The 26,205-nt window shown below is 38.7% G+C and overlaps 1 protein-coding gene across 7 annotated transcripts in view; it reads left to right on the forward strand.

Annotated features, from left to right (window-relative positions):
• The window catches only part of cep112 (centrosomal protein 112), a 137,899-nt gene that overhangs the window by 22,691 nt on the left and 89,003 nt on the right, over positions 1-26,205 (forward strand). For 5 of the 7 annotated variants that reach the window (XM_053239046.1, XM_026916234.3, XM_034310112.2 and 2 more), the window contains 3 exons: positions 3,518-3,565; positions 3,671-3,745; positions 24,522-24,608. In XM_053239046.1, coding sequence (XP_053095021.1) covers positions 3,518-3,565; positions 3,671-3,745; positions 24,522-24,608 — 210 coding nt within the window. The remainder of the gene's footprint in view (positions 1-3,517; positions 3,566-3,670; positions 3,746-24,521; positions 24,609-26,205) is intronic. The other 2 variants (XM_053239044.1, XM_053239045.1) reach the window with 2 other exon arrangements.

Consider the following 26,205-nt stretch of genomic DNA (forward strand, 5'->3'; position numbering starts at 1 on the left):
TTTGGTGTACACATTGCAGGCTATATTTACTTTACAGCTGAATCACTGCACCACAACTGTCTTACATGGGTATTGTTGAGCATACATTGTGCATGGCAAAACTGGTTGGCCAGACAAGCCTGGGCAATTTTTTAATCCCACTTTTTATCATCCCAGTGATGCATTTAACCCTGGAGTGTGGTGTACTCCAGCATTTAGTTTGGAGGCGTGTTATAACATAATACTCTAACATTAAGCCCCCCACCGCCCCACCCCCATTCTCTCTCTTTCTTTCTCTCTCTCTCTCTCTCTCTCTCTCTGTCTCTCTCAGCTGCCACATTATTTGTATTCTTTGTTTGATTTATAGAGATATTGAAAAGGCTTGCTATGTGGTTTAAGGTCAGACCTATGTGAGTCTGTCAGATCCCACTGGAGCCACTATGCTAGAAAATTCTTTTTGATCATTTGTCTGTTCAAATCCTAAATAATAATATACATTCCTGATAATAAAGTGTTTTGTTTCTAACGATTTTTCATTACTGTAGCAGTTTTGTGCATTTTGTTCACAGTGAACATTTTTACAAGTGAATACTTTTTTGCAGTTGCACTGTGATTAGCTGTGTCAGATTTTCATCATTTAAGGTGATTTGAGGTGAAATGACCCAGCAAGTAAAAAGTAGAGATGCTTCAATACAGATACTACCTCCATATCAGTGTGATACTGTGCTTATTTACTCATACTGATATAACACGGCAACAGCAATTCTGCAGTTCAATTCAATTCAGTGAAGTTTCATTTATATAGCACTTTTTACAATGGAGTTTGTCACAAAGCAAATTCCCAGAGACGACATGAGGAAGAAACCTTGAGAAAAACCAGGCTCTCAATATCTGGGTGACACTGGAAAGTGAGAATATAAATAATTTCTCTTCTATAACTGTATACTACGAGTCACGCAGTGCTAAGTGTATTGAAAGGAGCATCAGAGTCATTTCTGATTTCATTAAAGTTTTAACTTTAAGTCTGTAGTATCAAAGTAAAATTATCAGCTGTTCAAGGACTGAGACTTGAGCATTAAGTGTTTTTAGCAAGTGTGAACACTATGCAGTAAGCACTAACTAGGTGATAAAAAATGTCTACAGACCAAAACACACAAAAATCTGAGTCAGAGCCAAAATCGAATACAATTTTATGAAATACTTCTCGAATTATATTATATAATTGCCCATTAATAAATCAGAAAGTTAATTATTTACTGAAAGTAGTATGGAGGACAACACGTGATGCACAGAAGATCATGCTAAATGGCACCGTGTCTACAATAATTAATATGGATACACTTTAAAATGCAGCTTTTCATCCTTGTTGATGGTTTTGTCCAAATGGAAAGATGAAGGAGACATGTGTAAAGTGGACAATGCACCCAGTGGTTTATGCCATTTATGCTTTTTTATGTGATTTGATGTGATGCATGCCAGCAAGAAACAAACAGAGGTGCTTTGTTTATCTATAAGCATTTATATTATAGATATACAGCAGTGTATATAAATAATATACTTGATCTTACACAGGCATTGGAAAAAAATTATTAGGTAGTCCACTAGAAATATGAAAAGTGAAGTTCTATGTTATCTTTGACTGGAAGTCCAGGGCTAAATAGTGGCAAATAGCATAACTCAGAAAGCTAGACGGGGCAATATATGTGCGTTAATACAAACTATGTGAGTACTAAGTGAGTACTTGAATCCCTGGGACAGGAAATTTTTTATGTTGTTACCATCTTTATCCTAATATCCTAACTTCGATATCGTCTCTGTTTCTGTGCAGCACTGTGCTGTATTTTTCTCAGTTTAGTCAGTTTTCACATTTCCCTTCATAGCCCTGATTCTGGAAATATTGTTGAGCATCAGTTCAAGCTAATATGCCTAGTAAGTCTAGATTCTTCCAGCAGCTTTGGTTTGCGTGTGCAGTGAAGCGTGTAGAGTTTCACTTGCCATAGCATCAAGGTATTTTGCGCTACCAGGCAATATATGAATGAACCAACTGAAGCATGGTACATTAACAAATGTAAAGTCAATAGTGAATAGAGTTTTTTTTCTTTGACAGTAGTTCCGCCTACACGGTTTATATTACTATGCTTGTTCTAATGTGTTACGGTTTCCATAGTAACAATTTACACAGGGACTTGTTTGTATGGTGGGAGCACCACAATAAACAGAAGAACAAACGTAATTATTGGTAAGTTGAAGTTTTCTGTGAAGAGACGTTTATTTTACATATTTTATGGAAGGAGTCTCCAGTGTCAGTGCTTTTTAAGATGTAAAGCTATAACTTTAGGTTTTACAGCATGGGAAAGTCTTCAGGGCAGAGGGCTTTTGGTTTATGGTTACTTGATAACATGATAAGCCAGGGTTTTTTTTTTTTTTTTGGTCTTATTAAAAAAAAAAAGCAGAGTTGTTGAGAGACCAACTGTTTATAGCTGCCAAGTGATAACAGGAAAAGGAAGTTGTTACGAGGACACATCACAACACCTCATATACACAACAAGTCATATTCCTGCCTTGATCAGTTATGCAAAGAGCTCTTGGTAATGGAGTCATGCTTTTGGAGCCAGTACATGCAGACAGTTTAGTCTGTCTCTCTCTCTTCCTCCCACTGTCTTTCATATTTGTATGCAGGGACAGATTTACAAGGTGGCCTGAAATACACAACTTGCAAATGTGTGTATTTATGTGTGAAATACACATACAGGACGATGACTTTATACAAATCTCCTTGCCCTGATCACACATTCCACATTCTTGAGTCTAGGGAGTTTGTAAACCTATAAGAATTAGTGTGTAACAGTGTGGATGGTTTATCAGCACACCTTTCAGGTGGATACACTTTAAATGTTGAATGTGTTGCTGTGTGAGCGTGGTGGCAAACTAATTGAGATGGACTGGACTAGGCAGCATGTGAGTGTGAGAGTTTCAGCTTTTCTATGATTTAAGACTCCTTCTCTGTTTTTTAGATGTTAGAAGGAATCCGCAGCCTTTTGAAGTCTTCTTTTCTCCCCTACCTTTATATCCGTGCCACTCCAGACAGCTTACTTTCGTTCTCTCTATCTGTCTGTCTCCTCCATGAGCAATGTTTGGATGACTTTCAAAAGTCATCCAACCTCCTTCAGTCCTAGTCTTTCTCACAGTGTAATCAAAGCGCCCAGATGCTGTGGTTCTGTTTGTGTGTGTTTATGTGGGCACTGTTGACAAAAACCAAAACTCAGAAGGGGGAAAACATACAGTCCAAAAAAGAAACGGAAATGGTTTGAAAGCACACAATGCCTTGAAATGACCCTTGGTATTCTTCTGCGTAAACACATGGAGTTTAGGGAAGAGAGTGTGTTTAAGTGGTATCCTTTGAAGTCAGCCTACTTTGTTTATGATAGATAAATGGAGGTCGGAGTGGGAGGGGAAGTGTGGAGGGAGCAGAAGCGTCTTGCCAAAAAAAAAAAAAGGAGGAGAGTTAAGGCCTTGTTGCATTGTTTTATTTTTGCAGATTGAAAACCCCAGGTATTTGCGCGAGAACCCTATTCCCCTGTCTCCGGTAAGTGCCAAGGCTTCTTAGTGGAGGGGGAAAGAAGGGCAGGAAGTGAGGTTGCTTTGATGATTTCCACTCTGCTCATCTCATCTCTCTCTCTTTCTCTAATAGATTTACCCAAAATCGAGCCTAAGAAAAAGTAGCACCCTTACCGATGAGCCTCCTGTTTACAAACCTGATAAGGAGGTAGGCACCAAGCTATCATTCCTAAATTCCCTAAATGTGTTGTCAAGTTCATGTGAGAATTTCTGCTCAGCAGCCCCATTTACATTCTACTGAATTCTGTCACTGGGTGTGTTTACATGCACAATAATCCTGTTATCTGAGCCCCACTCTTTTTCCGTCACTTGACAAATCCAAGATAACAAGCCAGATGTACTAGTCATAATATAACTTGAAATGGGATAATTATTTCTTCTAATGAATCTGAGAACAGTTGCTCGTGCTTCTGTGTCAGTTGGAAAGAATTTCCTAATGACAACGTACAGAACCTTGGAGAGGACATGTGCAGAATGGAGCACCATGGTCATGTCTTTTCTAGACGAGAGTGCAGATGAACCAAAATTTGTTTGCAATTTTACAGATTTGAGAACTTGCAATAGCAAAGTAATGGTACGAAAGAAAAAAGGCCCGTGTTGTAGCCTTGATTTACACACCACGCTCACAGTTGAAATTTTAGATATTACATGAAAGCCACAAAATTGTAAGTACTGGAGCAAGTCTGATAACACCTTTGAAGAAGGGCAAAATCCGGTATTGTGTCAAATCACCAACAAACTAACCCAGCTGACTCAGTAATCCAAAAATGAATCATGGGCTGTGAGTTCATCAGTTATACCAGTTGTATAGTGTTTAACTTGTGTTTCATTTTCTACATCTGCATAAGTGTGCATGTAGATCAAAATAATGTAACCTTGAAGACAGCATTATGTATAATTAGCAACCATATAAACTCCCAAATTAAGATTTACCAGTGACATAACTCGAGAGCGGATTCTTTAGCAGCCAGGAACCTTGAGTCATCTGTGATTCCAACCAACTAACACTGGACTGGATTAAAAAATGTATGTAGGTGTCTATAGCTCAATAAATTAGTTTAAATCCTTATAAGCTGCTTGATTTGTAATGAAGTGATACTACCACCAGACTACTGGAAAATTAATTGAATAGCTTCACTACTCATAGAGATGATATTAAGAAATCTGATTATTGACTGAATCATGTATATGTGGAGTTTTCCCCATTATCAGACATTAGATTTTTTTTTGCATTGATTTTTATTTATTGTACATGCAAACACACTTCCTGCTTCTTCTGAATGTTGCGCTTCAAACCTGTCAAGGTTTGTCAGCTGTTATGTTTCCCCAGTGCTTAACTAAATGCCACATGATTGTCGGTCCTTTTCATACACCATGTGACAAGCCGGAGTGCTTAAAGGAAGTTTGGCTGAAGGCTCTCTTCAGGTTCTTCTTGTTTTTGAGATGCTGATCCCAAATGGCCTTTTAAGAGATTCTGTTAAAAAAAAAAAACAGTGTTATGATGATAGTTTTTCTCTCAGTTATGTTTGCTTAAGCCGAAAATCCTATAGAGGCAGCTTCTCTTTGATGTCGCTTCTCACTCTGGTACTGATAAATATAAAACTGAGCATGCCTTAACCCCCCTCCACACACACAAACACACACTAACATGCACATGCACACACTTGCTTTTTCTCAGGGAGAGAGCAGAGTTTGATCTGACACATAATGCAGTCTTTAAAAAAAAAAAAAAAAAAAGGCCAAATATCACAATTTACTGTCCTGTAAAAGTATCTAAATATCTATTTAGAATGAATGCTGTGGTTTAAGGTTTAATGGAGGTATGTGGATGATGTCACTTCACTTTGTAGTTCAAAACAGTAGTTGACTACTCACCTTTTCCATACTTTAAGCATTTTAAATATTTAAAACCATTTCTTTTAGGCTGTTTTATTTGTGCAGCGAAGAATATGTCAAACTGCGCTTTAATTATCAGCCATACACAGGCTACAAACAAAACTTCCAGCTTCAGTGCATTTTAGGCTACACGGTTAACTATAAAAGTAAATAAAATGATGCAGTTGTGCAAAATAATAAATCTGTGTGATATTAAACAATTTAAGAACGTAACAATTCTTAAAATGTACTCATGTGGAATCATTGATTCTGAAACTGAGATCACGCTGCATGGAAGCTGCTTATAGCTTAATACTAGATGGAGGATGCAATGCCTTCAGCAGCGTCTGAGAGGTTTTTGGCCATGTTCACCTCCGGCCTAAGTAGCGTCTGGATCAGTTTCTTTGAGCTAGCATGCGCTGCTGATTTAACTCTAAACTGGCTGAGTGGGACTGGACAGTGACGTGCAACCCGCGGCTCTGAAAGTGCTCTTTCACACACTTTGTTGGTCACAATGGAATTCACTGTGCCGCAGAGCAATAATGTTGTTTACATTTTCACTGTAAAGGACAGCAAAAAAATGCTGGGGGAAGAAATATATTAAAAAAGACATTTTTCCAGCATAGTCTTGTGTAGATTACTGTAGAATTGGCTTCGTTTTACAAAGGATATCTAGCCTCCTTTTCTTGACCATCTGCCTGCATCTCCTTACCATCTGCCTCACTGGTTTTTCCACCAGCTGCAGAACTACAGCACTAGTGACTAGTGACTGTATTAGTCACCTAGCCTATGTAATCCCTACTGGAGCCTGGGCTTAAACCGCAGTAACCTTAACTGCCCTGATTGGCTGGAAAATTTGTCATCCAAAGTGTTTTTGGGTTATTCATACAATACATGCTAGCAAGTAAACCTGCATTCTTCTGTTCTTCAAAGCCCATAAAACTGCATGCTCAAATTAGGAATGTGATGACTAGCACTAGCAAGTGCACAAACAGGAGTAGAAAGGCAGAAGAAAAGTGTCCTAGTAATTCTAGAAAGGTGAGTGAAAAGCTTCTCAGAAGCCACCAGGCTTTCATGAGGGGAAATGGTGCATGACTGGGCTTTTACTGTCTATGATTGAAATGGCAGCAGTGTATTGGCTGAGAGGGAGGTGAGGGTAAAGTTATAGCGCTGCACACTGTTTCCTGCACTCATCTCTAGTCCCTCTCCTGCCAAAAGACCCCTCTAAAGACAGATTTATTCCGCTCCCCCTACTGAGTCCGTTCCAACTTTTTTCCTCTTCAAGGAGAAAAAAAAAGCCCTGCTGGCTGAATCTTTCATTTTGTTCTCTTTCTCTCTTTGTCTCTCACATTCCCTCTCTCACTATAGCATTCTCTCTCACACACACCCACTATCTCACATTCTTTCTTTCTCGCAACTTATTTTTCACTTACAGGATTGAAAAGGGACAGGGACACACTGACTCCAGATAGTACAATTACCTGGTGTTTTACCTGGTGGTTTTGTCTGTTTTGATGAGATTAAAACCTGTGTGTGTTATAGTGTGGTGTGTGTGTGTGTGTGTGAACCACTTTATTAAGAATAGTTTCCATGGCTCATTCCTTCAATTATCCAATCAGCCAATCACGTGGCAGCAGCGCAATGCATGAAATCATGCAGATACAGGTCAGGTGATCTCCTTCACTCTGACTGTGGCATGGATGTTGGTGCAAGACTGGTCTGGTTTGAGTATTTCAAGACTGGTCTGGTTTGAGTATTTCAAGACTGGTCTGGTTTGAGTATTTCAGAAACTGCTGATCTCTCTGGATTTTCACATATAACATTTGTTAGAGTTTACACAGAATGGTGCAAAAAAAGAAAACATCCACTGAGCATCAGTTCTGCAGGTGGAAATGCCTTGTTGATGACAGAGGTCAGAGGAGAATGGCCAGACTGGTTCAAGCTAACAGGAAGTCTACAGTAACTCAAATAATTGCTCTTTACAACCGTGGTGTGCAGAAAAGCATCTCATATGGGGTCCAGAAGTCTGAGACCACATTGAAAATCTGGGATGTTTTTTTTTTTCTTTTAAAATTGGAAGTAAACAGAAGGTTTTAGAATTTTGAAATATTTAAAACAAAGAAAGTAAAGGTTCAGTATCTAGAATGTTTAATATTCAAGATTCTGCACTATTTCTAGGTCCCTCTTTAAATGCTTTGTACAAAAGGTCAGATTTTCCTCATGCCTAATCTCTTTACTGAAGCATGTGTTCAGACGACACTCTCTAAAATTTGATCTAAAATGGATCATAAGATTTTGCACAAACTTGCGATATATATATATATATATAATATATATATATATATATATATATATATATATATATCTATATATATAATGTGTGTATGTGTATATATATTGCATTTTATCATTTTAAATAGTAAAATGATAAAGAATTTAGAAAAGAATAAGTAGGTGTCTATACAATACATAGAGGTATAGGCTACATACATGCAATATATGTAATTATATTCGATAAATATACTTAGACTGCTACTGCAGTATGCAACCAAATAGACAGTTAAACTAGTGCACAAGGGTCAGTAAACATGATATGCAATGGCGAGTCGTAAAGAATGATGGGCCGTTATAAGAAGGTGCTGTTATAAGAAGGTAATTAACAATGGGGTGGTGGAGAGCTGTTACCACCCCGAAGTGGTATTTTCCAATTACAGCATGATCCAAAGTGTTTTGTTACTCTTATACTACAGCAATTAACCTTTCATTTGTTGATATTTACTTTACGAAACATTCCTGTTATCATTTACAAACAACAGCTATAAACAACCATTCCCTTACCAGCTTCTCTTTTTTAGTTAAAAAAAACATAGCTTTCCATGTTTCCTAAGAAACTCTGTCCTCTCCGTGGCAGAAAACCTGAAGTTGCAGGTTTCTCTCTGACATTGGAGACTCTTTCCCAAAATGTTAAATAAACATCTGCTTCCAGAAAACTTCACCACATCTAAGACTACCCCTGTTTTTTAATCCATTTCCATGGAGTATTTGTCATTCAAGTTCCTGTGTAAATGGTTGCTCATGGGTTTGACTGCTAAACGCTGTGTTTGAGCTGTTTAGATGCAATGTATTTGTGCGTGAGCTGTGTGTGTGTCTGTCCAGCAGTGGGAGACACTGAGCCACTTGTACACGTGTGTATGTGTAGACAGCCATCTCTATCGCTCATTTGGCAGCTCCTCATATCCAGGCTTTCTAAGACCCCCTCAGGCCACAGCACTGAAACATGAAAGCAGAATCGCTGGCAGCAAACAGGCTGTGGCTTCACGAGTGTTAGAGAAATATTCACCGTCTTCCCTAATAGAGTTCCTAATGCATGTGCTTTATAAATAGACTAAAAATGTTTAATCTCTTAGTCATTCTGTTTATACACCACTAAACTGGAGTGTTACATAAGTTCCTTATTAGTTAGCATTGCCCACGAGCAACTCTATGACATATTGAAGAAAAACATCGTGGAAAGGTTTCTGTAAATATCGAACACACTCTGGTCCTTTGGTTTGGGAGAAACCAGTGCTTTCTTTTGACAATTCAAATTTTGGGAAAAACAAAACTGTTGCAGATGATTTGGTCCTCAAAGAGTAAGCATCTCTGAAATTTTGCTTTGCTTATTAGGTGATATGTTTTGGCATTAGAAGAAAAAGCCTTTATTTGTCACTTATACATTATAGTACAGTGAAATTCCTTTCTTTGCATATCCCAGCTTGCCAGGAAGCTGGGGTCAGAGCACGGGGTCAGAGCACAGGGTCAGCCATGATACAGCACCCCTGGCGCAGATAGGGTCAAGGGCCCTGCTCAAACGCCCAGCAGTAGCAGCCTGGCAGTGCTGAGGCTTGAACCCCCGACCCCCTGGTCAGCAACCCAGAGCCCTCAACTACTGAGCCACCATTGCAAATAAAAGTTTCCATGTTTTCAGACATGTTGATGACATTTGATAGAATTAGACTATTTCCCTCATTTCCTGATCAAAGAAGGTGTGATTCAACAGGGATGTGTGGATTACATCACTGTCCCTTACTTAAGGCCTTATGGGAAATGACACTAATTTCAGTCTCTACCATTTGTTTAAAATGAATTTGATTTCTGACCACACCTCTTTACTCACGTATTTGCTGCGAGATCACAGGGAAAACTGGATTGTTGTGTCTTAACGAATAATTGCAGGGTGGTTTCATATTTCAATCAACAGCAATTCAGACTCTCATGTTTTTATGTGTTTTTTTTTGTTTTTCAGATGAGGATTGTTGGCTAATTGTTTTCACACTTGTCTTTATTAATGTTATTGTTGCATAGACTTAGGTCGTGTCCCAAGATTGCATAAGTACAAAATAAAATGGTATGTTATTGTAGCCAGTAAAACATTCCTTGATAGACATTTCTAGCCAGTTCTAATATTTTGCCTCTAAAGCTTGGATATTAAATATATAAATACATATAAAATTTTGTCACTGATACTGACACTGATATTTAAGGATTTAAAAGTTGGTTGAGAATTAAGCAGACGCTGGTAGTTTTAGATAACCCGACTTATATGATTGTCAATTTTTTAAATAATAATGAACAGGTAATCAACAGAAAGAGCAGCATATTTAAAAACAATCTACTTTAAACAAGTTATTTTAAACCTTACTTTAAATAAGTAAATAACATGACATCTCAACACTGAACAACAAGACAAAAGAAAAGTATCCCAACAATGCCACTTCCACTCACGAGAACATATCTGCATCATCCTAATGAACTGTGGACGATCCACCAGTGCATCACTTGCTAATGTCCAAATTAGTTAATTAGCTAGCCAGTGAGTCTTAAAAACATTTCCAAATAATGAAACTGATATATTTGCAAAAATAAAATATATTTGCAAAAATATTTTGTGTCAGTTTGTGCTGACACAGCAGAGTTGAGTAGCATCAGCCATATTTCAGAACTTGGGCATGTCAACTATTATACAATAAAACAAGATGGTGTGTGCTGTTACAGAAAAATAATCAATTATAGGAAGGCAGCCCAACTCAAAGTGGAGTTGATTATTTTCCTGTAACGGCACCTCCCAAATTTTAAAAATGGCAACACTTCATACATTTTATCCATTTATAGTTACATGTAATGTAAACGAGTTAGTTCCCGTATTCACTTATGTTATAGCAGCTATAAATGTTGTCTGTCTGACAAAAAAAAATGCAGCTTCTCATGTTATACAAAAAAGACAAAGCCCTTCGTCCTGAAGACTTTCCTGTGTCAGAAAACTTAAAGGAACAGCTTTACTGCTGAATGCTATAAAGCACTGATACTGGAGACTCCTTCCAAAAGTGGTAATCACCTCCTCGGGCACATTAATATAAACAAGGGATCTTGCAGCCAAACTACTGTCCGAACCATACTGTTATAGAAAATTAATCACCTTCTTACCAATCAGATTGGAGAATTCAAATGAACTGTGGTATAATAAATATTAATGAACACCAGAGGTCTGCTTATAAATACCATGGTGAGCTGAGAAGGGGCTGTGAATCGAAAGACAGAGACATTTACATTATTTTCAGACTAAAGATCACTTGGGATGTGTTTCATAGACGGTTAGGAAAATTACAAAAATGGCTGAACATAATATAGCAGATTTAAAAGTGTGAATAGTGGTTGCAATTTGGTGATATGAAACCTGGCCATCTATGATTTTAATGTTTCCATGGATCCCTTTGGCTGGATTCTCAGTCTCACTATTTGACTTGTGCTGAAACATGCCAGTGAGCTGCATGACAATGTTTATGAGCTTCTGACTAGAATATTTTTTTTTTTTTTTTTTTGTAAACATCCCTAATGAACAAGTGAGAAGCAACCGTGGCTTAAGAGGAACCAGACTCATAAGGGAACCCATCCTCTTCTAGGAATAGTGAGCTTATAAATCGTGGGCTCCCGAGTGGCTCAACAAAAAAAGCGTTGTCCCTGTCGTCTGGAAATCACGAGTTCAAATCACGATGATGCACAGCCATCCATGGCCAGGAGCAAACATTGTCCATGCTGTCTGGGAAGGAGGGACGGCATACTCTCTCTTCCCTGTCTATCAGAGCGACACTAGCCAATTGCGGGCGTTCTGTGAGATTATACGTGTAGAATAGGACAGATAGCACTTTTCTCTGAGTGAGTGACACTGTAATGCATGAGCAGCAGTTTGTAAAGATGCTAAAGAGGCAGAGGTTGGCTTCACGGAAGACACACATTGATAGATGTCTTGAGGTAGGGGAGAGTTAGCCAGTGGGTGGGGAATTGGAAAGACCAAATTGTGGAGAAATATACATATAGATTTTAAACCATTACAGTATACAGGCATAGAAGAGTGAAGACAAACAGTGTGTTGAAAAAAGTTCAGTATGAGCATGTTGTAAATAAGAGTTATGAAATGAGCACAGGACAGTCTTTACGATTACAGCAGCAGTTCTTAAGAACATATCTATAGTATCTAGGAGAAATTCTCCACTTATGTTGAGACGAAGCTTTGGCAAGTGCAAACCTTTAGAGTATCCATGCCAGCAAGGCTGCCATGGATTTAGAGAAGAATAGGGGGTACAATTTTATGCTTACATGTAGTTATTTTATGGTGGTGACCATGTGTGTATAGAAACAATCAATGTCAGGAAGGTGTGATGAAGCGTGATGCCAAAGTAGTATTCTTTTTTAAATAACAGCACAGCCCGAGGTGTTTCTTCCCCCCTCATACACTGAGCATATTTGTAACAATTACAATTTTTAATTTATTAATGAACGACACATTGTGCTTTTTAACCGTTTATATTTACATTTGATGTTGTGGAACATCTATGAGATAATTTATCACTTACTCTATAGCAGCTATGAACAGTCATTCCATCAACAGCCTCTCTTCAAGTTAATAAGATAGAAAAAAGATACAGAAAACTGTTATAAAGCGCTGACACTTGAGACTCTTTCCATAAATGTTACATCATCATCTCCTGAAAGAAAGCATTACCATATCAACGATTATATGTTTTTCTTTGTTACACTGTTTTTTGTTTAATCCATTTTTAAAAAATTTTTTTTTTATTAAACTTAGATTATGTTGAGCATCTACCCTGTCCCTATGTAGGAGCTGTTACTACAAGAATCAATAAGTTTAAAGTATGTTTTTGGATGATTCAAGTTTTATGGTGTTTCATTCTCTTTATGTCACTTCATTCTCATGCAACTAGTACTGTTTATTTCTCATTATGATTTCCTGTCTATTCCGGAAATCAGGTTTTTCAGCTGTTCATAGAAGTATTACACGAACTGCCTTGTCTTCACAGTGGTGTGTAAGGGGAATAGTTCTTTTTCTCAAGCCTGACATGAATGGCAGAGATTTGAATAAATGTAAAAAAAAAAATAATAAAAAATACCCGAAGTCAAAGGTTTTTGGCGCAGAGAAAGTCTGTAATGAGTCTCATTAAAGCCCTGAAGTGGCTGTGGAAAGTCATGAGCAGCAGCATGCATGGTTTAAGGCACTTTGGAATGTTTAAGGGAAAACTCTGTGTGTGTGTGTGTGTGTGTGTGTGTGTGTGTGTTTGTATGTTTTTTTTTTTTTTTAAAGCTAAAAACTGACCTCAGAGATGACTTTGTGGTATTGCTTAAGAACAGATGCATTGTCTTTGATGAGGATGCTGCTTGTACTTGCCCTAAATTGCAGTTTAACAGTTCAGCTTGTAGAAATTAGATCATGGCAGCTGTGGCATGTCGAGAAGTGTTTTAATAGTTCTAGTATTAAGGTGCATAAGGAATGCTGTGTGTATTTGATAAGATTCATTGTGCATCATGTTCAGTTTGCACATCGCTGGTGTAACTGCCAAGACACATCAAATGCTCTATTCAACTGTTTATTCCTGTTTTTCAACACAGCAGAGATGTCACATTATGACTAGCAAACGGGTAAACCCAATCAGATACCCATTTTTTTTTTAACCATATAGTGTTTATCCAAACATAGACCTGTTACTAAGAATTTTTCTCTTAAAGCCGATTGGAGTTAGAAACGCAGAGCTAAAAGTGTGCGTGTTTTGCAAATGTGCTCCCTGAGGAAATGCGTGAAAGCACTGAGGGTTGAGGAAAAAAGAGAACAGCTGCTCTATGCCTTTCTGTCTTTTTCTCGCTCTCATCTTTCCTTCCTCCATCAAACTGCCTTCATCTCTCCGCCACCCCAACCCATTCTGTCTCTCCCCTAAGAAAGTTGCAGCATCTCTGCGAGTGTGACTGAGGAGATGAGCAGTTGTCGCGCGCATCAACAACTGTAAGAAAAAGAGTTTTTCAATCCTCCATTGATGTAGTTTGACAAACTTTGCTTGAAAGGTGTCTTTTGGAGGCGTTACAAACAACAACAACAACAAAAAGCGGCGTACCGCCCACGTTAGCGTCTGCGCCAGCAGGAACTGTTTGAATGCATGACTTCAGTCGGCGCAATCTTCTCCTCTGACGAGTCTCCTGTGGTCTCTCTGGTCGCACAAGATAAAAGACACAAGCAGAAATCAGAAAACATGCAAGGCTGCCTTCCAAGGCTTCTCGAAAGTAGGGCAGATTAAGGTGGCTAAGTGCAGGTTTCGCTAGAGCAGGTTCTCGTGAGAACCATGCAGCGTTTTTCAGCTCGTCATCCTCGTAATCTCACATCATGTAAGACGTCTGTGTGTGTTTGCAGCCATGAGAGATCTAAGCTGTTAATGAGAATCTTATCTGAGTGTGTATTATGCCTGTGGTTAGAAATATCTTTTTCACATTTAGTATATAGTCAGTTTGAATTGCACACTAGTGCATTACTTCCTTACCGTGGTTCGTTTTGGGTGGTGTGAACACAGCAGTCGGTGTAACACTGAATTGAACCAGTAGATAAAATGAATTGAAGGTAATGATCAGAAATGAAAAGTGGACTACTAAGTGAGAAATTAGGATGCTCTCATATAAGGAGTGTTTAACTCAGAGCTGTTGCACTACAGTATGATGTTTTCTAGATATCTGGACCGAAGGAAAATGTCTGATATGGCTTGCAAACTAGTTTTTTATACACAAAAAACATGCGGTTATACAAAAATAACACTATATAACACCTTTTTTGAGTGTTATTTTATAACTGCTTATGCTTCAAAAGTATAAAAAATGGCTATTAATCCCTTCAAACTTTGCTTTTGTGACCAGAACATTGGCATTTTGAAATTTACCTATTTTCATTGAGAAAATGGGCGAATTTGCGTCTTCTTGTTCACATAAAGTCAAAAAACAGCATATGAATCAAAATTGGTGTGTATTAAAGTTACCACAAAAGATTTAAAAATGAGTAGTTATACAAAAATGACCACAAAAGATTTAGAAGTGAGTGGTTTTTTCGAGATTTCCAATTATATTGTAAATCACTTTCATGAAGCAGCCCCCAAATGTAGTCTCCCATCATGTTCTCATTATATTTCCCTTGATAGTGGCGTTCAAAGTCCAGTATATCCTGGTGGAAGTACTCATCTTGCTGCTCAGAGTATGCTCCCATATGTGCTCCCATGCTTGAATTTATCAAGATGAGCATCAAGGATATGGACTTTGAGAGACATCCTGCAGCCCATTGTGCTGTAGATCTTCACCAGAATCTCAACCAGCTCCACATAGTTTTCAGCATTGTGATTTCCCAGGAAGCCCCTAACCACTGCCAAAAAGCTGTTCCATGCTGTGGTACAAAGCAGAGTGCTGTTACCACCTCAGAGTGAATTATTTTTGTATAACCATACAGACTGGAGTATGTTATTCTGCTTACACCATATCAGTTAGCCATCAATTACAATGTTTAATTTATTAATGAACAATACGTTGTGCATTTTAATGGTTTAGGGTTAAGATTTGATGGAGAAGTTAGTTCCTGTTATCAGTCACTCACTATTTCACTCTCTTGCTTAAAAACAAACAAACAAACAAAAAAAACACGGCTTGTCATGTTACCAGGAAAGCATAACCTCCTCTGACTCTTGTGTGCTGGGAAACCTAGCAAGGCTCTGTGACTGTTACAAAGCGCTGACACTCGAGGCTCCTTCCGTCTCCTAAAAAGAAACTTCATTATCATTAGCCTTAGATTATGTGGAAGGTTCACCAAAAAAGTCTCTGTGTATGAGCTATTACTACAGAAACAATAATGTTTGTGCACATTATATGTGCTTATTAATTTAAACTACTGTCCAAGCCGTGCTGTTATCCGAAAATAACATACACCTTCTGACCAATCAGATTTGAGAATGTAAATGTGCTGTGGTAGATTATATAATGTGTTATTATATTAATTATAACTGGTTCACCATGTCTTGGGATAACAGAAAACTAATCTTTTCATGTTTTGAAATATCTGTTATCATTACTAGGTAATATGGAACTCTGTATTTTCAAGGCTAAGAGCAGACTTGATTTTCAGTGCCAGTTGGCAAACATTACATCAAAAAGACATCACTGCCAAGTCGTCTTCTGATTTAATGTATAAATAAAAAGGCATAAATGGAGGACACATCTAATGCAGGTTTCTGATCTGCGTTTGCAAGGTAGCAGGACATCAGATCATAAAGATATACTTTGAACTGTCTAGTCAGAATATATTTTTGTAGTTCTCATTGGAGCAGGGCCAAAAGAAATCATATTCATGGGGAAACATTACTGTATTGGACCACAGCACTGCTGAATTCTCAAATCTGATTTGTCTGAAAGTGTTGATTAATCTTCCATAACAGCAGCTTTGACAGTCATGCTGGCTGTAATACAAATGATATATTAATGCACTCGTTCTAATACATTATCGTTTCTCATACACAGGGACTTGTATATCTACATAATCTAAGGCTAATAATTAACACATTAAAATGCGTTGTCAATAAAGAACAACAAAAAAAATGCATATAAGCGTTGATATGGTGACAGTTTGTGTAAGTAGATGTTTATATGATGGAACGAGTCTCCAGTGGAGTCAAAAGTAGGAGAGTCTTCAGGTTTCCGGTTTAAGAGTACAATGAAAAGCAGCATTTTTTTGTTGTTTGTTTTGTTTTGTTTGGTCTTATTAACTTCAAGAGAGAGACCAAAGAAAGACTGCCTAGGCCAACAACTGTTTATAGCAGCTATAACGTAAGTGATAACATGAACTAGCTTGTGTTGTGGACGTTCCACGACAATTAAAGGTGCAATAGTCAATTTTCAATAGTCAATAGTCAAGGAATGAAAAAAAATTCAAATATTTAATCCACTTATTTAACTGTTAGAGACCTAGTCTTACCTTATGCACCTTTAAATGTAACTAAATAAATATAGTAAATTAAAAAATGTAATTGTTGGCTCATTGCTGTGGAATAAGAAGAATAGAACAGTTATAGGAAAATAATCCACTTTGGGACAGTAATGCATCAAACCATCATGCGGTGGTTTACTTTTCTATAACTAACTAGTTCTGTTATTTTTTACATATTGTGTGTGTTTGTACTTTAATAGGAGTGAACGCTATCAGTCGCAGTGTGGTCAAAATCCTTTCATCAATATTCTTACCTTTACACGTTGATTATGTGTTGCGCAAGTAAACACACATGAAAAATTGCCGAGGACAGATACAAAGAGACAGCTAAGGGTCAGTAATGTTTCTGGAACCCCTTTGTGTCCTTTCATTGGATATCAGTGCCCTCTGTGATCTTATCTGATGTAGAAGGACAGTGGCAGATTACAGTGTAAGGTGACCCGGCATATTAGCAGTGAGCCGAAACGTTACTTAACACTCCCTAACATATAATTGGTGTAATCTCTGCTATCATAGTGCCATATGTTTACTCCTCAGTGAACGCTCAGATCTTCACTGGCCTCTCCAGTGGAGGAGGGATTTCCTGCTAGAGAGCTGAGAAGGTGTGTGTGGGTGGGTGTGTAGAGCAATTCATAAGGTTAACTATATTCATTAAATCATGATGGGTTATTATAATGAATTATTACTGTAATTATATTGTAAAAGTAGCTTCACTCGTTCAACAACCCTCTCACTTGATGGAACAATGTGAACTAGTGATTCCAAAGGTGACTAGTTTAGAAATGTATGTGAAAGTTTTTTTTTTTTCCAAAAAATAGGTGTCAAATATTATTTGAACTTAATAGTGGTGCATGATTCACAATTAGCAACCATTTTGAGTGTCCTGTTTTAGCTCAGACATGCTTTCTTTGCAAGGAAGATGATCATATTAACTTTGTCAGGCGTAAACTGGGCACACAACGAAGTAACAATGTCTCTAGATTAATATGCCAGCTGTTTTCTAAATACAATAATACAGATAGATTCTGATTTAACTCTAAACCATTTCTTTTGTGCTCTCTTTCATCATTTACAATTACTTTTGTAATCTTGCTTATTGAGTGCTCGTTCAACTCTCATATATACCAGTATATCTTTGTATAATTTGTTTATAGCCAAGCATTGTGTGAAAATATAGTCTTCCAAGTGTTATACTATATAGAATATAGTCTTCCAAGTGTTTAAAGTAATAAGTATGGAGTTAATTAGATTTCTCTGCACACATAATTAATCACAATCTTTCCTATTATATGAGAATTTCTAAATAAAAGGAATGTGTTAATATTGTAGAAGCAACACAATTAACTATACGCATGGAGAAGGATGATGTGTGAGGGGGAAAAAATGGTAACGTGTAAAATGTCAACCCAAAATATTAAATTAACACGCATTCTGGCACACCTGACACATACTCACAATGTACTCTTAAAATGGCAGTGTGACATATTTTCTGGTTCTGGTTCATGCGATTGGGCTGCCATTGCATGTTTCACATGCTGAAGCTGCTCTCGCTGTATGTCTCATAACTCAGTGTCTTAGAAAGCAGTGTGTCGGTATCGATAAAGGTATCAGTAAGGAAACGTTCAAGACAGGCTTCAAAGTCAGCATACGTCACAGTGTTGCCAAGATCCCAGCATGCACTAACAGGGACTAACCCTAAAATACAGTCAGGCTAGCATGAATGCCAATGGGGAAAATAGAACAGATGTTACAGTTAGTTTATGTATATTTCTCCCACTGTGCCAGATTCATGCCATTTTACACACTGACTGCTGCTCCAAAAATGACGAACAGGATTTTGAGATATGTACAGCTTTCAGAATCTGGCTAGATGAAGGGATCTCTCATAAGAAGGCCTTCCTGTGTCTGAATACTGTCTAATTAGGCAGCATTTTTTTTGTTTCAGATACGCCCATTATCAAAAACCACCCAGCAACACCATTACAACACTTCCATATTGTGGTCTGTATTTGGTCTGTGTATAATATTTTCATGCAGTGTGCTGATTAGTATTCCTTATGGTAAAATTTTATATTGTTCACACAAATTATTTGGTCCTCAACACTAATTATGTCAGTACTGTAGAGCACACACCGTTTGTTGTCAAAGAACAATGTAAGCTTTCATCTGCAGTAAATCCTTCTGTTTTCACCGGTGCCATTCTGTGCCCTAGGGAAGATCTGATAAGGCAGTGGCTGTCCGATGAATGATCGGAGTCCCTGCTCGGCCTGGGGCAAGGGAGGCGCTATTCAAAAGTGCCGCGCTTGCCAGATCAAACATGTCACGTCAGGAATGCCTGGCGGCCGTGTTGTTGAGAGACACAGCAGAAGGACGTACAAAGTGTGCGTCTCTGTGGGGGAGTGAGAAACAGCCCCACCCAGTAATGGTTAGCTAGAACCTGAATTAATGTGTATATTTATGAAAGTACAAGAGAGAGCACACACCTCTGCACACACACCTCTGCACAAAGACCTCTGTGTGGGTTTGCCAACCTGGGTTCGTCAAACTAACTTGGTAGTATTTCAAATAGCATGGAAGGAGAGCCTATTGAGCTATAAGAAAGCTCTTAGTGCTGCTAGATCAATGTATCTCTCCACCCTAATTGAAGATAACAGAAATAATCCTAGATTCTTATTTAATACTGTAGCAAAATTAACTAGGAATAAGACCACAATAGAAACACGCACACAATCATTATATAGCAGCGATGACTTCATGAATTTTTTCAATGGTAAAATTGAAAATATCAGGCTAGAAATTCAGACTATTAATTTAAAACCGGACAGTTCTATAACTAACCCTGTAGATGATAATATGATAATATTAGATAAACAACTACAACGCTTTAGTCCCCTTGAAGAGACTGAACTAATTTCACTAATTTCATCATCAAAATCATCAACCTGTATGCTAGATCCTTTACCTACTTGTTTCCTCAAACAGATAATTCCTGAAACAATCAAACCTCTTTTAAAGATAATCAATTCTTCCCTTAGCATTGGCTATGTACCTAAATCTTTTAAATTAGCAGTTATCAAGCCCCTGATTAAAAAACCTGACCTCAATCCCTGTCAACTGTCCAACTACAGGCCAATATCAAACCTCCCCTTTATTTCCAAGGTCCTTGAAAAGGTTGTAGCACAGCAGCTATGCTCATACTTACATAGGAATAACATTCATGAAATGTATCAGTCAGGATTTAGGCCTCATCATAGCACAGAGACAGCACTGGTAAAAGTTGTAAATGACTTACTACTGGCCTCTGATCAGGGTTGTGTCTCCTTGCTGGTGCTGCTTGACCTTAGTGCAGCTTTTGATACCATTGATCATGCTATTCTCCTCAATAGACTAGAAAATGTAGTAGGCATTAAGGGAACAGCCCTTTCCTGGCTCAGGTCTTATTTGACTGATCGTTATCAGTTTGTAAACGTAAATGGTGACTTCTCTTCTCATGCTAAGGTAAAGTTTGGTGTTCCGCAAGGCTCTGTTTTAGGCCCACTGCTCTTTTCTTTATATATGCTACCTCTGGGCAAAATTATTCGTAAGCATGGTATTAGCTTCCACTGTTACGCTGATGACACACAGTTGTATGTTTCAGCAAAGCCAGATGACAGACACCAGCTTAATAAAGTTGAGGAATGTGTAAAAGACATTAGAAACTGGATGCTTATTAACTTTCTCTTACTTAATTCTGACAAGACAGAAGTACTTGTACTAGGACCACATGCAGCTAGAAGTAAGCTTTCTGATTACATAATAACTCTGGATGACCTTTCCGTTTCATCATGTGCAGCAGTAAAAGACCTTGGTGTGATTATCGACTCTAGTCTTTCTTTTGAAGCTCATGTAGATAATATAACTAGGATTGCTTTCTTTCATCTCAGAAATATTGCTAAAATAAGAAATATATTGTCGCTACACGATGCAGAAAAATTAGTTCATGCTTTTGTTACCTCTAGGTTGGATTATTGTAATGCCTTACTGTCTGGATGTTCCAGTAGATGCATAAACAAGCTCCAGTTAGTCCAGAATGCAGCAGCGAGAGTCCTTACTAGAACCAGAAGATATGACCACATCACCCCTATCTTATCCACACTGCATTGGCTCCCAATCAAATTTCGTATTGATTATAAAATACTACTATTGACCTATAAAGCACTAAATGGTCTCGCGCCACAGTACCTGAGCGAACTTTTGGTCTTTTATGATCCGTCACGCCTACTCAGATCAAAAGATGCAGGCTATTTGTTGGTACCTCGAATAATGCGGGCTACAGCTGGGGGTAGAGCTTTCTCATACAAAGCCCCACAGTTATGGAACAGCCTTCCACTTAGTGTTCGGGGCTCAGACACAGTCTCAGTGTTTAAGTCTAGGCTGAAAACATATTTGTTTAGTCAAGCCTTTTGTGAATAGTTTTCTTAGGTACAGGGGCAGGTCTGGAGGGTTTCACAGGCATAGAGTGTTGTGGTGAAATGGGATGTTTGGATGCTGTCGCCCCCCCACTCTCACACGTTCACTCAGGTTTGTCGACGGTGGAGTGGCTGGCTGCCTTATGTCCCAGGGTGCCCTCATGTCTGTGTTAGCTTCTGGCTCTCCCTTTCAGTTATGCTGTCATAGCTAGTCTTGCCGGAGTCCCTGCTTGCACTCTGCATGCAAAGTACATCGTGCTTAACCATTAGAGGACAAAAGCTCACCTAACAATCTCTTCCTTTCTCTCCATCTCTCTCTCTCCCTCACTCTCTGTCGAGCTACACATGCTACTTCTGAGATGCCAATGATGCCAGTGATCCTGACCCCTTCTGCTCCTCCTCGCTGCCTGACCCATCCTGATGCCCTACTTCTGGTTGGAGTTCTCATCGGTTGAGTTCGCTCGCTGCTGCTGGGGGTGGCCCCATATGGACTGCCTGAAGAACTGTTTGGATTGCTGGGGATGGTGCCACCTGGGGGCTGTGGAGATGGCTTGGGGATCACATATGGGGAGCTGTACTGTAATGGCTTGGGACTGCGATTGCTGTAGTGGCTTTGGGGCTGCAGTTGCCACGAGCAGCTTCGTACTCAGGACTCCATCAGTGGACAGTGGATAGATTTTAACCAGCCGGACCTCTTGCAAATACTGCGATGAATTTATTGGTTGCACAATTGCACTATTTGTCCATATAGTACACAATAGAAGGGATTTATTTATAATTGCACTATCCGTTGCACCCAGATGAGGATGGGTTCCCTTTTGAGCCTGGTTCCTCTCAAGGTTTCTTCCTCATATCATCTCGGGGAGTTTTTCCTTGCCACCGTCGCCACTGGCTTGCTCATTAGGGATAAATTCACAGTGATAAATTTAAATATTTACAATATATTTTTGTGAATCCATTTATTTCTGTAAAGCTGCTTTGTGACAATGTCCATTGTTAAAAGCGCTATACAAATAAAATTGAATTGAATTGAATTGAATTGAAAGATCTGGGAGAAGCTGCGTTGCAACTCGCCTCGGAAAACTGTTGAACTTTTGATCCCAGAAATATTGAGCTGAATTACAAGGCCTGGCTGAGAGGAATTTAATCACTGCACTCTTGTGCCCGTCTTCACTCCAGCATTGTTATTGACATGAGCGCCACAGAGCAAACAGAACTAGTAGGGCGCGTTGTTTCCAAGTTGAAGCAGGAAGAGTTTGGGCTTTAAACAAAAGTGGATTGAAATGCTAATGAACATTGATTCCTCACTTTGTGGCATTTCCATAGAGGTGGTTCATTTTTTCATCTACCTTTTCCTCGTCTCAGAACTGGCTCAGGCTTAGTGAACAGATGGTCTCCTTTCTTTTGTTTGTTCTCTTAATAGCTTTTTGTGCCAGGAAACAACATTGTGGCTGACTTGCTCATTGACTTTGTTGAGATGACTTTCACTTGAACAAATCTAAAATGGAGGATTTTTTTTTTTTTACTTCAATCTTTGGGGTTACAAGCGAGTAAAAAAACTTTAGTGGATCTTTTTAGTTATATAATATGAATAAGTAAATGTTCACAATGGAGTTTTGGACTTTTTCTAATTGGTTGGCATTTCCTCCTGTTCTTATGTAATGGGAAACTATGAAATCATTTGTCACTGTAAAAGTGTGTTATGATGAACCAATTCTACTTACTTACTTACTACAGGAGTGAGTTGAATCCAAAAAAAGTCTTGAAAGACATGAGTGAACGTATAACTGTTGTGCCAGAATCTCACAGAATTAAAAGCGTGTAGTCAAAACTATACTTTAATAAAAAATTTACAAATATGCGCATTAAATTTGCAGGTCAGACACCTGCAAATTCATAAAAATTTGCTTGATGCAATTTCTATTTCATCCCTCCTAACTTCCAGGGATGGTGTGAAACACCTGGGTACCCGTGATTGTACGTATGCGCATGCATTGCTGAGATCTCCCAAGAATGTCATGTAATATTTGCAGGAAATAAGGACAGCAATCATACAGCAATCATTCCCTTTCTCCTTCTCGCCTGTGTTCATGTCAGACTACATGAACATGATATGGAAGTACATTATTAGCAGTTAGTGACCATGGTCAGATATATAGGTCCTCCAATGCTTTGGATAGTCTCCTCTTATTCCTTCCTACCTCTGTGGGGCATCTTTCTTCCATATTACAAGCAGTATTCGTAGAACTTTGTAGGACTCCTTAGCATTCTGTTGGCTTTGATTCACTTGTTAGTATTACTGTCCTGCATAGCGTGCCGCTCGCAATTCTTGTATGTTGACGTAGATTTTCACCGGCTCTGGGGAGTTGAATTTAGATTTTTCTCTGCATTGTCAGTGGCTTCACCTATACTGAGGTGTTTCTATTCACCATATGGTCAGTGATGCTAAATTAAGGAGCCAAGTTTTTTTTTTTTTTTTTTTTTTTTGGAGCATTGAAAGCCCAAATTCTAGCGCAGAGCTGTAGCACCAGCTAGCTAACTATGGTAATGAAAGCATAAACATAACTTGTGGTATCACTGACAACAGGAGGCAAAATACACTGTAGTTCAAATCTGTAAGACAAGGCTATTAGTACGACACAGTAAACTACCACAATGTTAGCCAGTGACTTGCTGCTTCTAAGTTTCATTGAGGGCACAAACACTGGGGGGTGTTTATTTAGTTACTGTGGTGAAAATCACAGCCCATTATCAAAGTAATTATACTTAATATTGAAGTATTACAGTTTTTGGCATATTTAACTGGTCACTTGAATTGAATGGGTTTACTCCAAACCTCAATAACTCAACAAATGAGTATGCTTATAAATAATAGACACAATGTGGAAAGTTCAGGAATAAAATAGCTCTGGGACTCCATTAATGACCAGAGTATTATTGTACCCATTTAAATAATTAGTTGAATAATAGAATAGTTGGATTATGTTCATAGAATAAATCTGTACTAATGTGAACAGTGGAATATATTTTACAGTTAAAGGGGTCCCTGGCTGAAAAAAGTTTGAGATCTTGTGCTATAGGGTACATATAAGGTTATTGCATGATGAACAGCTCTCCTCTTTAAGCAGTCGATTACTCAAACTGTCAAAGTAACCAAAAAGCACATCTCTATGTTCTGCTATCAATCTTAGTAGTGTCAGTAGGAGTGTTTTTTTTTTACTCTGCAGATGGAATTAGACACTGATTTGTGTGTCCTTTTTTCTTCTCAGACTGAAATGAGGACCAAAGTTCTGGAGGCCAAATACCAAGAAGAGAAGCTGAAGCTCCAGCAGAGACATGATGCTGATGTTCAGAAGGTTTTTCACCATTAACTCTCTTAAACTCTTGATCTCTCTTAATGACTTGAAGTCTGAATGAAAGCATAAGATTTGCATAACCATCTGCAGGTTTAACAGGGTGTAATTTTTTAATTGACTTCCTTGTGAATCATGAGCAAATGATGAGGGAGTGAAGGCCAGGTGTGTTTGAAATGGCATGAACAGCATGGGTCAAAAGTAATGTAAATGTAAAATGTCATTGCCATGTAAAATGCCGTGTGTCATTTTCTCTTGGAGAATCTTGCTAGCAGTCAACAACAGGGTGGTGTGATGTTAATGTCCTGGAATTTTTCACTTCCTTATAACCTACAAATGTTCCAAAGTGGTTTATTCCTCTTGTTCCTCAGCAATTTGCCAAGCATTGCACGTTTTTATTTATTAAAGAATGATATACACCAATAAGCCATAAGATGAAAACCACCCGCCTAATATTATGTAGGTTCCCCTTGTGCTGGCAGAACAGCACTGACACGTCAAGGCATGGACTCCACAAGACCTCTGAAGGTGTGCTGTCGTATCTGGCACCAAGATAGTAAGCAGCAGATCTTTTAAGTCCTTTAAGTTAGGTGGGGCCTCCATGGATCGGACTTGTTTGTCCAGTACATCCCACAGATGTTCGATTGGATTGAGATCTGGGGAATTTGGAGGCCAAGTCAACACCTTGAGCTCTTTGTCATGTTTCTCAAACCATTCCTGAACAATTTTTTTCATTGGATGCAGGGAGCATTATCCTGCCGAAAGAGGACACTGGCATTAGGGAATACCGTTGCTATGAAAGGGTGTACTTGGTTTGCAGCAATATTTAGGTTGGTGGTACGTGTCAAAGTAACATCCACATGAATGCCACGACCTAAGATTTCGCAGCAGAACAGAGTATCACACTGCCTCCAACAGCTTGCCTTCTTCCCATAGTGCATCTCTTCCGGAGGTAAGCAACGCACACGCACTTGGCTGTCCACATGACATGATCAGACTAGGCCACTTTCTTCCATTGCTCCATGGTCCAGTTCTGATGCGCACGTGCTCATTGTAGGTGCTTTTGGCAGTGGACAGAGGTCAGCATGGGCACTCTGACTGGTCTGCGGCTACACAGCCCCATACGCAGCAAGCTGCGAAGCACTGTGTGTTCTGACACCTTTCTATCATAGCCAGCATTAACTTTTTCAGCAATTTGTGCTACAGTAGCTCTTTTGTGGGATCGGACCAGACAGGCTAGTCTTCGCTCCCCACGTGCATCAGTGAGCCTTGGACACCTTGGACACTATCGCTGGTTCACCGGTTGTCCTTCCTTGGACCACTTTTGGTAGGTATTAACCCCTGGATACCGGGAACATCCCGCAAGACCTGCCGTTCTGACTGTACACCTGCTGCCTAGTATATCCCACCCCTTGATAGATGCCATTGTAATGAAATAATCAATGTTATTCACTTCACCTGCCAGTGGTTTTAATGTTATGTCTGATCAGTGTATCATACCTTTTATCCATTTTTAGTTACATTAAATGTTGTGGAATGTGCACAAAACAAGTTGGTTGCTTCACCATAGTAACAGTAATAATTTTTTTTTTCAAAAGAG

This window comes from Pangasianodon hypophthalmus, chromosome 13 (assembly GCF_027358585.1).
Source record: "Pangasianodon hypophthalmus isolate fPanHyp1 chromosome 13, fPanHyp1.pri, whole genome shotgun sequence".
Taxonomy (NCBI): domain Eukaryota; kingdom Metazoa; phylum Chordata; class Actinopteri; order Siluriformes; family Pangasiidae; genus Pangasianodon; species Pangasianodon hypophthalmus.